This window comes from Nomascus leucogenys, chromosome 18 (genome assembly GCF_006542625.1).
Source record: "Nomascus leucogenys isolate Asia chromosome 18, Asia_NLE_v1, whole genome shotgun sequence".
NCBI lineage: Eukaryota > Metazoa > Chordata > Mammalia > Primates > Hylobatidae > Nomascus > Nomascus leucogenys.
The window spans coordinates 49,592,239-49,606,965 of record NC_044398.1 but is presented as its reverse complement, the minus strand read 5'-3'; the positions used below and the strand labels follow the sequence as shown (position 1 = coordinate 49,606,965).

The 14,727-nt window shown below is 36.9% G+C and overlaps 1 protein-coding gene across 4 annotated transcripts in view; it reads right to left on the bottom strand.

Moving 5' to 3' along the window:
- EPC1 (enhancer of polycomb homolog 1) overlaps positions 1 to 14,727 on the bottom strand; it is a 112,134-nt gene that overhangs the window by 37,924 nt on the left and 59,483 nt on the right. For all 4 annotated transcript variants that reach the window (XM_030797733.1, XM_030797734.1, XM_030797732.1 and 1 more), the window contains exon 2: positions 818 to 977. In XM_030797733.1, the coding sequence (XP_030653593.1) occupies positions 818 to 977 (160 nt within the window). The remainder of the gene's footprint in view (positions 1 to 817; positions 978 to 14,727) is intronic.

Sequence of the window (14,727 nt, the reverse complement as noted above, 5' to 3'; positions counted from 1 at the left end):
AGAAAAACCTCTTGATCATAAAGATTAACAAGACAATGAAAGCTGCAGGAATTTTACCTTACTAACCTTTCAATTATTTGTTTTTAAGTTGTTAATTAATTGGAGATTGTGTAAAAGCTCTCAGCTATTCATCACCAAATGTCACACAGTTATCAAACGATCATTTCTTATGAAGAACCTATCACTATTAAGTGAAATAAATTCCCAATCAGAGCACTAAATTTTAAAAATTAGCATCACTCTACTAGAAAAAACAAATTTGGGGTTGGCAAGCTATGGCCTATGGGCCAATTCTGGCCTGCCATCTGTTTTTATCAGTAAAGTTTTATTGCAACACAGCCACGTTCATTCATTTTTGTATTCTCTTTAGCTGATTTTGCACTGCAACAGCAGAACTGAATAGTTGTGACAGAATGACCCACAAAGCCTACAGTAGTTACAATCTGACCCTGTAGAGAAAACGTCTGTTGACTTTCACTTACATCAAGAAGTTCTTTAAGACTATTAATATTATTAATTCTAAACAGGAAGAAAACTATTTCTATATCTGAGCTTGTTTTTTTTTTTCTTATCCTACTTGACTAAAGCAGCATAAGATTGTATGCTGGGATGAAACAAAAAATGTAGGATAATAAATGCTATCTTGTCAGATATCTCAAATATCATTTTAAAAATTGAAAATGGACTCTAATACCTCTTAAGCTGATGCTGGTCAATGAAACAAACAACAAAAATGCTCCTGAAGAGACAAAAATCTGTCAAGTTACATAATAAGAGAAATATAGAAAATACAATCATTAAGAGAATCATTACTTACGCTGTATGTGAATGAGCTGCTTTGGCATCTTAAATTCCCCAGGATATATAGACTCATAGTAAGCAATATTACTTTCTGCCTCTGGGACCGGTATAACCATATTATCCCTCTTCTCGCCATACACCTGCTGTGCTGAAATAGCCCGCTGAAGATGATGTTCCTAAAAAGAAGAAAAAACAGGTAAGTTCATGTATTTTTAAAAAGCAGTAAACAGATCATATAGCCAAAAAGTTTTTTTTGGCTCATTTGTTTTTAAAATAGAGAGATTCTAGTAGTAGGTCTTAAAAGCATGTTGTTAACAAGATTCAACTAGTGATGAAATCAGTTTAGGTAGAAACAAAAAAAAAATTATCAGAAACACTGAATATTTCCTCAATATAGCAAAAGGAATTGCCAAAACTGAGAATTATATAAAGAGATTCAAAATAGTTGACAAAAACAAAGCTTGCATTTTACAGATGAGATGTGGAGAAAGAGTTAAAACATTTGAACTTGTTATATAAATAAAGTGGGCTATGGTTAAAAATATTTTATTGATTCAAATCTTTTATTCATGTAATACTTCATAAATTTAGAAGGTATTTGAATACAAATCAACTAAATATGATTTCTTCAAAGAAGGGCAGAGGTTATCTCCATTTTGAGTTGAAACTGACAGACTCAAATCCTGGTCTTTTGTCTGAAATGATAACCTTTCATACACATTTCCAGAGCCCTTTCTGAGCAGCTGCAGAGTATGTGTAGGGGCAGAAAGCACATGGACTCAGGCTGTCTGGATTAGAACCCAACTCTGATACTGAAACAGTTTGTGACTCCCGGCAAGAAACCAGTCTTCTAAATCTATTTCCTACAGTAAGAGAAAAAAAGAATCTAGTGTACGAAGTTGGAGATTTAAGTAAGATAAATGTGAATAAAATGTTTAGTATAATGCCTGACACATAACGGGTGCTCAAAATAAGTTTTGGTTTAGCCAACACACAGAAAGCTTTTCCTAGTTTGTGATACTACCAACTGCCATATAAAGGTATTGGTCTCATCCAGGCCTATCAACACTGAATTTTGGTATATGCCCTATTAAATTCAAACACACACACACACACACACACACACACACACACACACACACACACAAATTCATGGATAAAAAACATTCTAATAGTATGAAAAGTTCCAGTCTTCATAGGTAGTCCATTAAGAATGAGTATTTTCTTCTCAATATTTTAATGTATATACAAATGTGTACGTATTTAAATACGTAAAGGAATATACATACTCCTATATAAATGGATATAAGATATACACAATATAGAACTTTATCCCTAGCTTTGGTTTGCTTGATATAACCTGGAGATCTTTCCATACCAATACTTCTACTACATTCCTTATAATAGCTACATTATATTCCACTATATGGACTTCCCAAATTTATTTAACCAGATACAAATTGATAGGAAAAAAACTCTGGAAATAACCTAAATGCCTACCATCTCCTAAGTGCTACAAAGAACCACTCATGTATTATTATGTACAAGATATCTTTGTGGACTTGTGAAGGCATCTGTAGGACAACTACAAATGGAAGTGCTCAAAGGGTGTATCTGAGGTTGTAACAACACATATTCCTCATTCCTTAAGTAACTATTTCTCAATATTCCTTTTGAGTTTAAAACTCTTTGCCCTTCCTGTTACTTTAGGTTAGTTTCTTTACAAATGATAAAGTTTCTTTTCTTTCAAATGTTGCTCTTCTTTGCTCATTTTCAAAGTGTTGCATTTTTCTTATTCATTCTCAATTTGATTTTTGATTCTAAACCCTCGGAATGCCTAATGACTCCTGGGAGCTGGTAGAAACTAAGTCTGTATGTGTGTATGTGGGGTGGGGAGAACAGTGTCACTAAACAGCAAATTCTATCTTCTACTTTGGTAGTCTATTGCCATATTTACTGGCCCTGAATGCCCACTGATACAGGGCATTTTTGCCAAACCCAGTGTATGTCAGTTACACGCATACTCTTGAACTCTCAGATATCCTCAAATGTCAAGAGAAATATTCTTCTTAGCACACACACCAAACTCAAGGAGTACGGAAGCAAGACATGTGATTCATAGTTTGCTTTTTGTTCCCAGCTCACTACCCTTAATCTCCTAACCCATAATTTCTATGTTTAGGTGAACATATAAGTTAGATGTTTTACCTTTTGGACTTTTGCAAATCTGTCTTACTCCTGGTGATGCCTTTAGAACATAGCATTCAAGCATTGTTTGTTTAACTAGTTCTGGTATCTGGCACCTGGTCCAAATGAGAGGTAGTTGTAGTTGAGAACAGAATATGCCAACGTCGGCCAAACATGGTGGCTCACGCCTGTAATCCCAGCACTTTTGGGAGGCTTAAACTCACTTGAGCTCAGGGGTTTGAGACCAGCCTGGCCAACATGGTGAAACCCCATCTCTACTAAAAATACAAAAATACAAAAATTAGCCAGGTGTGATGGCATGTGTCTGTAATCTCAGCTACTTGAGAGGCCGAGGCAGGAGAATTGCCTGAATCTGGGAGGCAGAGGTGGGTTTCAGTGAGCTGAGACTGCACTGCTGCACTCCAGCCTGGGTAACTGAGCAACACTCTGTCTCAAAAAAAAAAAAAAAGAATACGCCAATGTCTGAGACTATTAGTTGGTCAGAAAACGAATACTTCACATATTACCACATCCTCCCACCTCAAGATTATGAAACAAATTCACCCTTGTCAAGTTTTTACCCCTTTTAATAGTTTATTTTACATCTGTAATTTATTTTTTCTATAAGAAGAGACAAAGATCTACCTTTTTTCCCCAAATAGTGAGCCATCTGTCCTAATGTCATGAATGAAATAATCTATTCTCCTTAATCATTAAAAATGTTCCCATAGGAATCCTCACACACCGTTGGTGAGAATGTAAATTAGTACAGCCGCTATGGAAAACAGTATGGAAGTCCCTCAAAAATCTAAACAAATAGAACTACCATACGATTCAGCAATCTCACTGCTAGGTATATACCCAAAAGAATGAAAATCAGTATATCAAAGAGGTATCTGCACTCTCATGTTTACTGCAGTACTTTTCACAATAGCCAAGATTTGGAATCAACCTAAATGTCTATCAACAGATAAATGGATAAAGGAAATGTGGAACTACACACAATGGAATATTATTCAGCCATAAAAGAGAATGGAAACATTTATCATTTGCAACAACATGGATGGAACTGGAGGACATTATGTTAAGTGAAATACGCCAGGCACAGAAAGAAAAATTTTGCACATTCTCGCTCATTATGTGGGAGCTAAACATTAAAATAATTGAACTAAATTGTTCACTAAAACAATAGAAGGGTACTGGGGAGGGGTAGAAAAAGTGGGGATGGTTAATGGGCAGAAAAATATAGTGAGATAGAGTAAGATTTGAATAGTATTTGATAGCACAGCAGCATGATGACAACTGACAATAATTTATTACATAATTTAAAATAACTAAAAGAGTAGAATTGGAAAGTTCCTAAGACAAAGAAATGATAAATGCTGAAGTGATGTATGTCCCAATCACCCTGATGTGATTATTACACATTGTATGCCCCATCAAAACATCACATGTACTCCCTAAATATCTATACCTATTATGTACCCATAATAAAAAATTTAAAAAATTATCTATATTTTAAAATACATTTCACTTGCAACTGGGAGTATTTTCAGTTTTTGTTTTTTTTTTTCTTTTCCCACTCCACTCAACTCTCTCCTATGCCAGTATTTAATGTGTTTTAAACAACGTAGCCTTGGGCTGGGCACGGTGGCTCAGGCCTGTAATCCCAGCACTTTGCTAGGCCAAGGCAGATGGATCACTTGAGCCCAGGAGTTCAAGACCAGCCTGGGCAACATAGCCACACCCTGTCTCAAAAAAAATGAAAATAAAAATAAATAAGAAGAAGAACAATGTAGCCTCATACTGCATTTTATTATCTAGTATGGTAATTTCCCACTCATACTTTTTCCTTATCAGGTTTCTCATTTTTTTTCAAATAAACCATAATAAAATTAATTCTTTAGGTATAAAACATGACCCCTAAGGAGTTCTGATTTTTACAAGCAATATAGTATAGTGGTTAAGAACATGGGCTTTGGCCGGGTGTGGTGGCTGACGCCTGTAATCCCAGCACTTTGGGAGGCCAAGGAGCGTATATCGTTTGAGGTCAGGAGTTCAAGACCAACCAGGCCAACACAGTGAAACCCCGTCTCTACTAAAAATACAAAAATTAGCCAGGTGTTGTGGTGCACACCTGTAGTTTCAGCTACTCAGGAGGCTGAGGCAAGAGAATCGCTTGAACCCAGGAGGCAGAGGTTGCAGTGAGCTGAGATCAGGCCACTGCACTCTAGCCTGGGTGACAGAGCGAGACATTGTCTCAAAAAAAGAAAAAATAAAGAACATGGATTTTGTAACCAAGAGTTCCCTGGTATTTGAATGTTGGCTCCACAGTTTACTAACTCTATGACTTTGGGACTTGGGATAAATTATTTACTCTTTTCTAGCAAGAGTTTTATTATTTGTAAATGTGTATTACATACCTACCATGTGGGATTGTGGTTAACATGCCCAAGATGTACCAGTATCCAATGCATGGCAGCTAGTCTATACCTTTCATTATTAGAGAAGCTGAAGTTTTTCATACCCTTAGTTACCATTTATATCCTCTTGTATGAAAAGTTCTGTAGAAAAAACCTTCCCTTATGTTACATCCACTTTTCATAACTGTGAAACCAAAATTTTGTGTATCAATATTACAGTGAACACTCACTGCTTAAAAAAAATTTTATTTGTAGTTTTCTTGCGCAAAATATTTCACATAGGCCAGGCGTGGTGGCTCACCTGAGGTCAGGAGTTCAAAACCAGCCTGGCTAACATGGTAAAACCCTGTCTCTATTAAAAATACAAAAATTAGCCAGGTGTGGTGGCAGGTGCCTTTTAATCCCAGCTACTCGGGAGGCTGAAGCAGAAGAATCGTTTGAACCCGGGAGACAGAGGCTGCAGTAAGCGGAGATCACGCCACTGCACTCCAACCTGGGCAACAGAGCAAGACTCTGTCTCAAAAGAAAAAAAAATTCACATAATTACCTCCTATCTTTAACAGTCAAGAAAACAATCTCCATTTTATAAATGGCATTTAGGGGTGAAGTGTCATGATGTATGCAACATGCTTTCAAATGGTTCAGAAAACAGGATTTAAAGAACAGGAAAAAAACCAGCCGGGCGCAGTGGCTCACGCCTGTAATCCCAGCACTTTGGGAGGCCAAGGTGGGCAGATCACAAGGTCAGGAGATGGAGACCATCCTGGCTAACACAGTGAAACCCCATCTCTACTAAAAATACAAAAAAAAAATTAGCTGGGTGTGGTGGTGGGCGCCTGTAGTCCCAGCTACTAGAGAGGCTGAGGCAGAAGAACGGCATGAACCCAGGAGGTGGAGCTTGCAGTGAGCCGAGATTGCACTGCTGCACTCTGTACTACTCTTTCAACTTTTCTATAAATTTGAAAATTTTTATAATAAAAAGTTGGATAAAGAAGAAGGCACTATGGTCAGGTATGTATATAATGTAAAACAAATATGGTTAGGTTCTTCTAAGACTTACAAAAACAACAACAAAAACCTTCCTTCCTCAACAGCTGAAATACTCATTACCTTCTACTATTCATATTTACTTCCTCCCCAAGTATGGCAGTTCTCCCGTATCCACAGGGGATACATTTCAAGACAATCTCAGCGGATGGCTGAAACCACTATTGAACCCTATGTATGCTATGTTTTTCCTATACGTACACACCTATAATAAAGCTTAATTCATGAATTAGGCACAATAAGCAACAATAATAGAACAAATATAACAATATACTGTGATAGGTTATGTGAATGTAGTCTCTTTCTCAAAATATACTGCATTCACTCTTCTTATTGTGATGTGAGAACATGCCTCCATGATGCGATGAAGTGAGGTGAATAAGGTAGGCACTGTGATGTAGTGTTAGACTACCACTGAAAACTAATTTAAAACGTTTTTAAAAACTCATTTTAACTTAAAAATCATTTCTAGAATTTTCCACTTAATATTTTCAGACTGCAGCTGATTATAGGTGACTGAACCTGCAGAAAGCAAAACCATGGATGATGGGGGATTGCTATGTACACCAGGAGCCTGAGACGAGGAGACCAAACAGAGAAGGCCAGTGAGGCTGAAGCACAGTGAGTGAGGTGGTGAGTGACAAATTCTTATGTAGAAGGAGTCAAGCGCCAGATCATGCAGAGTCTTAGGGGTCGTGTCAAGGATTTGTCCTTTTTCTAAGAGCAATAGTGGCTGCAGGGTTTTACAAGAGCACCTTGGCTGCTATGTAGTAAATGGACCACGCTTTATAAAACAGAATATACGTAACCCTTAAATAGTTCTGAATGACATTTAATGACATGCACAAACCATCAGAGAGATATCTGAAAATTGTATGTTCAAGATATTTAAATACTTTTTAAGAAAAAGATACAACTGAGCCTATCTATATAGAAAACAATCTAAAGTATAGATATATATCTCAGTCATCCCTATATTCCTTTATCCCCTACCTTTATTTTTTCATAGCATGTATCATCCTCTGAAAGGCCATATAGTTGGTTTGTTTACTACCATTAACCATCTCTCCCTCCACCTCCACCCCCAATCTAAGCAACATAAGAGAAGGGATTTGTCTATTTTGTCCACTGCTGTTATCACCACCCTAAAATAGTGTTTGGAACAAAGCGGAGTGCTTAAATGATATGTGTGTATGTATATGTGCATGTACACATACATGTGCACGCACACACACAGTTTTAGAAAACATTTTTAAAACCCAAAGCTATATACACACCTATATCCATAAAATAACATTAAATAAGTGAAAATGGGATTTTTTTTTTGCTTTCAGTAGGAAGAAGATGCAAAATGGTAAAGACAAGAAACAAAATAAATTAGGAAATGATGAGTTCTGTATTTCATTCAATAGATATTTATTTAATGCCTTGACTAAATATCTGAGATTATACAAGTGTAAATTACAATGATATTCCAAGCTGTTTCACTGAAGTACTAATTTCAAATTATTAATAGGTAGTCTAATGAGAAGTTTGATAATTTAAGTGTACAGAAGGCTGGGTTTGAAACTTAGATTTTTTATTTTTAAGGACTTCTGAGAGCATGGTAATGTAAACTGTAGTTCTCAAGGGAGGATACAGCCATTCCAAGCCAATGACAACGGAATCATTTTTTTCAGAAATTATCCACTAATAGTTGATAGAAAACTTTTGAAATACAGTTTGGGAAATGCTGGTATAAAACAAAAACCAGAGATTCAGGGCAGAACATCCAGACTTAATTGTGTTCATTAATTAACTTAGCCTAAATTTACTGAGTGCTAACCATTATGTGCCTGGCACTGGGACACAATGGCAAATAAGAGAGACATGCTCTACATGACACTGCAGAGGTTACACTCTAACAGGAAGGACAGATACTAATGAAATCTAAAAATAAATTGTACAGTGTAATAAAGTACTATGAAGGAAAAGTACAATGTTTAGAGAAATATAAACAGGAAACATTTCTGAGACTATCGCTTTATCAGTGGAGAAAGTGACATTTAAGCTAATACCTGCAGGAATTGGAGTTAAGTGAAAGATTGTTTTAAGAAAAAGGAATAGGCTGGGCGTGGTGGCTCACGCCTGTAATCCCAGCATTTTGGGAGGCTGAGGCAGGAGAGTCACCTGAGGAGTTCGAGACCAGCCTGGCCAGTATGGTGAAACCCCACCTCTACTAAAAATACAAAAATTAGCCGGGTGTGGTGGCGGGTGCCTGTAATCTCAGCTACTCTAAAGGCTAAGGCAGGAGAATCGCTCGAACCCGGGAGGTGGAGGCTGCAGTGAGCCGAGATCGCGCCACTGCACTCCAGCCTGGGTGACACAGCAAGACTGTCCCCCCCCAAAAAAAATAAAATAAAATAAAAAAAAAAAGAGGGAAGAGCTATGTTTGAAGACCACTTACTATTTATAACATGTTGGATGGGTAAAATTTCTTTAATTATAAAATATTTATGATAATTAGGTTCAGCTGTGATTTCACAGTTAATTGCTGTAACACCAAGATCAATTCCAATTTTTCATTGTACAGAGGCATAAACTCTCAAATCAGCCTGATTTTAAAGTGAACAAATAAAGTTAAATAATTTAAAGAAATATTTAATATGCAATCTTACAAAAATGGAATTGGAATCAGATGAACCACAGCTTATAAATAAGCAAATAGCTTAAAAGCCTCTTGGGCTGAAAGTAATTATAGATAAGTTTTCTATACATAGCAATATGAACAATAAAAAGAGGATGAGAAAACACTGAACAACAATCTTTAGAAACTTCAGAGGCACACTTTCATGTCATGAGCTTTGCTATCATGGCACCCAGCTCCGAAAGTATTCACCTTTTGTTACTTCAGCCTGCCTAGTGCAATAGAAGAGCGCAGGTTTTAGAGACCCAAGTGTGAATTTTAGCTTTTAGCAAGTCACCCTGGTATGTATTTTTATTATTTGCAAAATATATTTTCCTTACCCATTTCCCTCTCTTCTCTCCAGCAGGAAACACTCCCTTTTTTCTTTATTACTTTTGCTTGCACCATGAAAAACATTGCCTTTTCAGGTGGCTTTCTATGGTCTCTGTTAAATGCATGGTTAGCTAACACGAAAGGGTAAGCCTGTTCTAAACAGGGCATATCACTAATGTTAAGAAGCCAGAAATATTTTTTATTAAATAAGAGTGACATTAGCTATCTGTAGATAAAGCCTATCTGGAGGTGTAGGTTTTGCTAATGTGTCATAAACATCTGCTCTGATCCTTTGTCACATGGGTGGGTATCTTTGCTGCTATCGCCATTCCTCATGCTCTCACCCCACCATGGGAAATTCCCACTTGATCTTCAAAGTCGGTTTCAAAATGATCTTTTCTCTACTTCTCCTAGGAAGAATTTCTCTCTCATCTGTGATTCTGCAATACTATATTTTATACTTAGGGCATTGTGCTATCACTATTTATGTTTACATACTGATCTCCAAAATGTGAGCTCTTTAAGAGTACAGACCATGTCTAATTTGCCTTTGCATCTTTTCCTTCAAAAGATGTATTCTCATGTACTATTTGGGGACTGTAAATCTTTTAAGGTTGAGGACTAAATAATATTGTCTTTGTAATGTACTCATTGCCTGGTATATTATTTTGGCTTACTGTAGGCACTCAGTATTTTATAAAATACCATTGTCGAAAGATGAAAAGGATCAACCTAAATAAAACACATGAAAAAAGACATTTCTACCTGCTCTATAATAAATTATAATAAACATTACCAATCTAAAAAGAGCTATTCAAGGTTATATTATGCAGATTCCTAAACAAAGATTAAATTATATTCATTTATTCATTAAATTTTTATTTAAGCAAATAATGATCATACCACTTAGACATAACAATTAAGGCCACATTTAGACCTTTTTGGTTACAATTAAAAACAGCTTATTAAAAGCAACAATATCATACAAAATTCCATATGTGTAAATAAGTGATGATTAATTATATAAGAAGCTACTTAAGAAGTTTAAATCCCTGAATATTTATGCATGTAGAGGGAGACTCCATTGCTAGTTGAAAAGGCCTGAGCTGAATTATTTTCTCTCCTACTTTCAAATGACATTTCTAAGAACCCAAACAAGTAACTCTATGGAGGAACACTGCTCCAGCAAATACCACCTAGTTTTTCTACATCCAAACACCCAGCTCTTCCCTGACTCGTTATAATCGCCTCTAACTGGTTCCCTGCCTGCACCTTCATCTGTTCTTCATGGAATAGTGAGAGCAATCCTGTTAATCAGGTCATGTCATTCTTCCATTCAGAATCTTACACTTATTTCCCATCTCACTCAGAATAAATCCCAAAGTCCTTAAAATTGCTTCCAAGGTCCAACATGATCTGCACTCCCCTTTCCTTGTTACCTCTCTGGTACTGTTAACTATTCCCCTTTTCACTCACTCTGCTCTAGTCATACTGGATTCCTTGCTGTTTGTCAATCTTGTAAGAATCAGCTTGCTCCCTCACCTCAAGTTTTTGTTTAAAGGTCATCTTCCCAGATTGATCAGATCATTCCTTACCAGTTATCCCACTATATGCCCAGCAGAAAGGCTAAAATGGAAAAGGCTAACAACATCACATGATGGTGAGGATATGGAATAACTAGAACTCTCATACACGGTTAGTGAGGAAAGGCTGATAGATAATGTAAGACCAAACACACACAATCCATAGCCCAGCAAGTCCACTCCTAAGAATTTACTCAAGAGAAAGGAAAACACAAGTCCACAGAAAGACGCGAATAAGAATGTTCAAAGAGCTTTATTCATAATGGGCCCAAACTGGAAGCCACCCAAATGTCCACCAAAATAGGACAGATGAACAAACTGTGGTAAAGCCATACAGCAGACTACTCCTCAGCAATAAAAAGGAATAAACTATTTATACATGCAACAACATGGGTAAATCTCAAAAACACTATAGGGAGTAAAAATAGCTTCGCACAAAGTACATCAATGAAGTTCTCAACTGGCAAAAATAATCTATGACAGAAAAAAATATCCTAACAGTAGTTCCCTCTGGGAAGTGGAGGCAGGGACCGAGAAGGGGAATGAAAGAGTTTTCTGGGATGATGGTAATGTTCTCTATCTTGATGGGGGGCTGGGTTATGTAAATATATGAATTTGACAAAATTTAGCCAATATCCACTATTTGTGAATCTCACTGCATGTCAATTTTACCTCAAATGAAAGAAACAGTAAACAAATAGTGAACTCTAATGAATGATATGCACGCTGAAGTATTTAGGAAAACATGCACTCATGTGCAATTTACTTTAAATGCCTTTAAAAAATAAGATGAATGGAGAGATGGATACATGGGTGATAAAATAATAAAATGGAAGAATCTAGCTAGTAGTGTATTATGGGTAAATTCTCATTGTAAATTGTTAAAACTCTTACTGAATGTTTGAAAATGTTCATTGTAAAATCTTGCTCAACCCCAGAACACTGTGTTCCCCAACTCTGTTTTATTTTTCCCTAGCACTTGTCACTTCCTTATAGACTACTTAACAGTTTCTTCTCACCAGAATATAAGATCCTTGAAGGTAGGAGTGAGATTTTTTGCTTTGCTTTATCCCAGGTCTAGAATCATGCCTAAAGCATGTAAGTATCCAATAAATACTTATTTAATAAATAAATGAGCCAATGAATTATACCAGTTATTCAAGGTCCACAAACTATTACCATTTGGAATAGATTTCATAAAGAAGCAAAGATAACATTTCATAAAAGCAAAGAAAAAATTAAACCTGTAATCCCAGCACTTTGGGAGGCTGAGGCGGGTGGATCACTTGAGGTCAGGAGTTCAAGATCAGCTTGACAAACATAGGGAAACCCTGTCTCTACTAAAAATATAAAAAATTAGCTGGGTGTGGTGGCACATGGCTGTAATCCCAACTACTCGGGAGGCTGAGGAAGGAGAATTTCTTGAGCCTGGGAGGCAAAGGTTGTAGTGAGCCAAGATCGTGCCACTGCACTCCAGCCTGGGCGACAGAGCGAGACTCCATCTCAAAAAAAGAAAAGAAAAAAGAAAAAAAGAAAAAATTAAAATGAACACATTTTACTTTTGTATCTGAAATACGGTAATAGTTTAAGGACAGATAGTATCTGGCGAGGAAAAGAGCAATTTAATATCTATTATTTTTCACAAGAAATAAATGATACAAGGTTATTACTCTCTACCTATCTTCTTGCTTAAAGCTCAGTACTCAAATTAATTTCTAGAATACAAAAAGGAAGACCTTTACAGATAAAATAGTCCAGTTCTGTTATTTCTCTTCAGTGTGAAACATTTGCCAATTTACTACTTTCCTTATAAAATCAACAGGATGTAAAGTCAAGTGACTAAGTAGCACGATCACAGGTGGCCCAGACATGAAGTTTCATTCTGATTCTGTCCTCTCATGTCCTTATTTGTACCCCTAGCATCCCTTTAGGCTTAGGTCGTTTGTGCTGTACATATTAAGAGCCTACATGCCCAGTGTGATGTGTGACAATGTAAGCGGGAAGGGAATAAAATTAGAGTCTCTTTCTACGCTTAGAAAAGCCACAATCTAATCGAATCATTTCCCCAAAATTAAATTTTAAAAGGCTCCCCCAGCATAAAGATTTGTTGTAATCTTTATGCTGATGATTTCTATGCCTCCAAAACAGCCCCGAGAGCAGTAAAATAAAATACAGATACAAATGTGTTTGTTTTTTTCTAAAATGCCCTACAGCAGCAGCAATAAACTAATTTAAATCTGTCTAAAAGTGCTTATATAATCAGTAACACAAACTAAATCTGTCCCACTGTTTAGTCCTTAGCCCTTGTATATACGCACTCTTGCAATTTCATCCAGTATCATGGCTTCAACTACCACTTGGATGCTGGTGATTATTCTAAATCTTAATTTCTAGCTCAGAATTCTGAACTCAAGACATGTATATAAAGACCTTACTATATGTTCCACAGACATCTCTCACATAACATCGACACCCTCGCTCCATGACTCTCCAAATCTGTTCCTCCTCCTGACCTATGTCAGTAAGTTGCACTGTCATCTATCCAGTCACCCAAGTCAGAAGCCTCAATGTTCCTAGCTCCCTTTTGCTTATTTCCCCATTTCCAAATCAGGCACAGATTTCTCATTGGTTTTATGACTAGAAATTACTCAATACTTCTCCATCCCACAGCCACAGTTCATGCAGCAAGTGGCCTTCTAACCTCTAGTATCACATTACTCTCCACTGGTCTTTCTAAGAGTTTGACCAAGTCAACTCTCACACTTCATCTTTGGTTCTTTATTGCCTCCCTGGTGAAATTCAAACTTGCCTTGGGAAACAGGCCCTCATGACCTAGCTCTAGCTAATTCCTCCAGTTCAACACCTGACCACTTTCTCCCCTGAATTTCCTACTTCATCTAGAATAAGCATCTAATAGAACTTTCTAGTAACACCTATATGTACTGTTCCTTGCCTCTAACTCCATCTATAACCCTTCTCCCTTCTTTATAATTCTACTAGGATGTCTACCCCGCTTTTGGAAAGTCTTCCACAATGATTATGTAATACTACAGTAACATAAAAAACAGGCAGAAGTGACTTAAAAATGCCTATCTTCATAAAGATTCAACTGAAATCTTTATAAAGTTGAAAACTGAGCAAGTCAGAATATGGAAAAAAATTCCTGATAGAGATTCCATGATCCCTGAACAACCTGCCTCACACATACTGGAAGTGGCAGAAAATAACAAACTAACAAGAAGGATGTAGATTCCCCACAGATTGCTTATTTGTTGTAAGGGAAATATAGTAACTATATTGTGGAGAAACTGGACCAAACTTTTACCAGATGGTGAAAATTACCATTACCAGTGAGGTGCAGATGCATCTGTGCGCCTCCAGATGTGATGTCATGGGGACACAATATCCCTTATGTGACATTTCAGCTGGAAATGCAAACTTCAACATGAGAAAACATCAGACAAACCTAAAATTGGGTCACTCTATTAAAAAAGTCAAAACTGTATTCTTCGAAAATGTCTACATCGTAAAAGATGAAAACATCTATGAAAAGATGTATATTTTTTTCTTTGAGACAGAGTCTTGCTCTGTCACCTGGGCTGGAAGTGCAGTGGCGCAATCTCGGCTCACTGCAACCTCCACCTCCTGGGTTCAAGCGACTCTCCTGCCTCAGCCTCCCGAGTAGCTG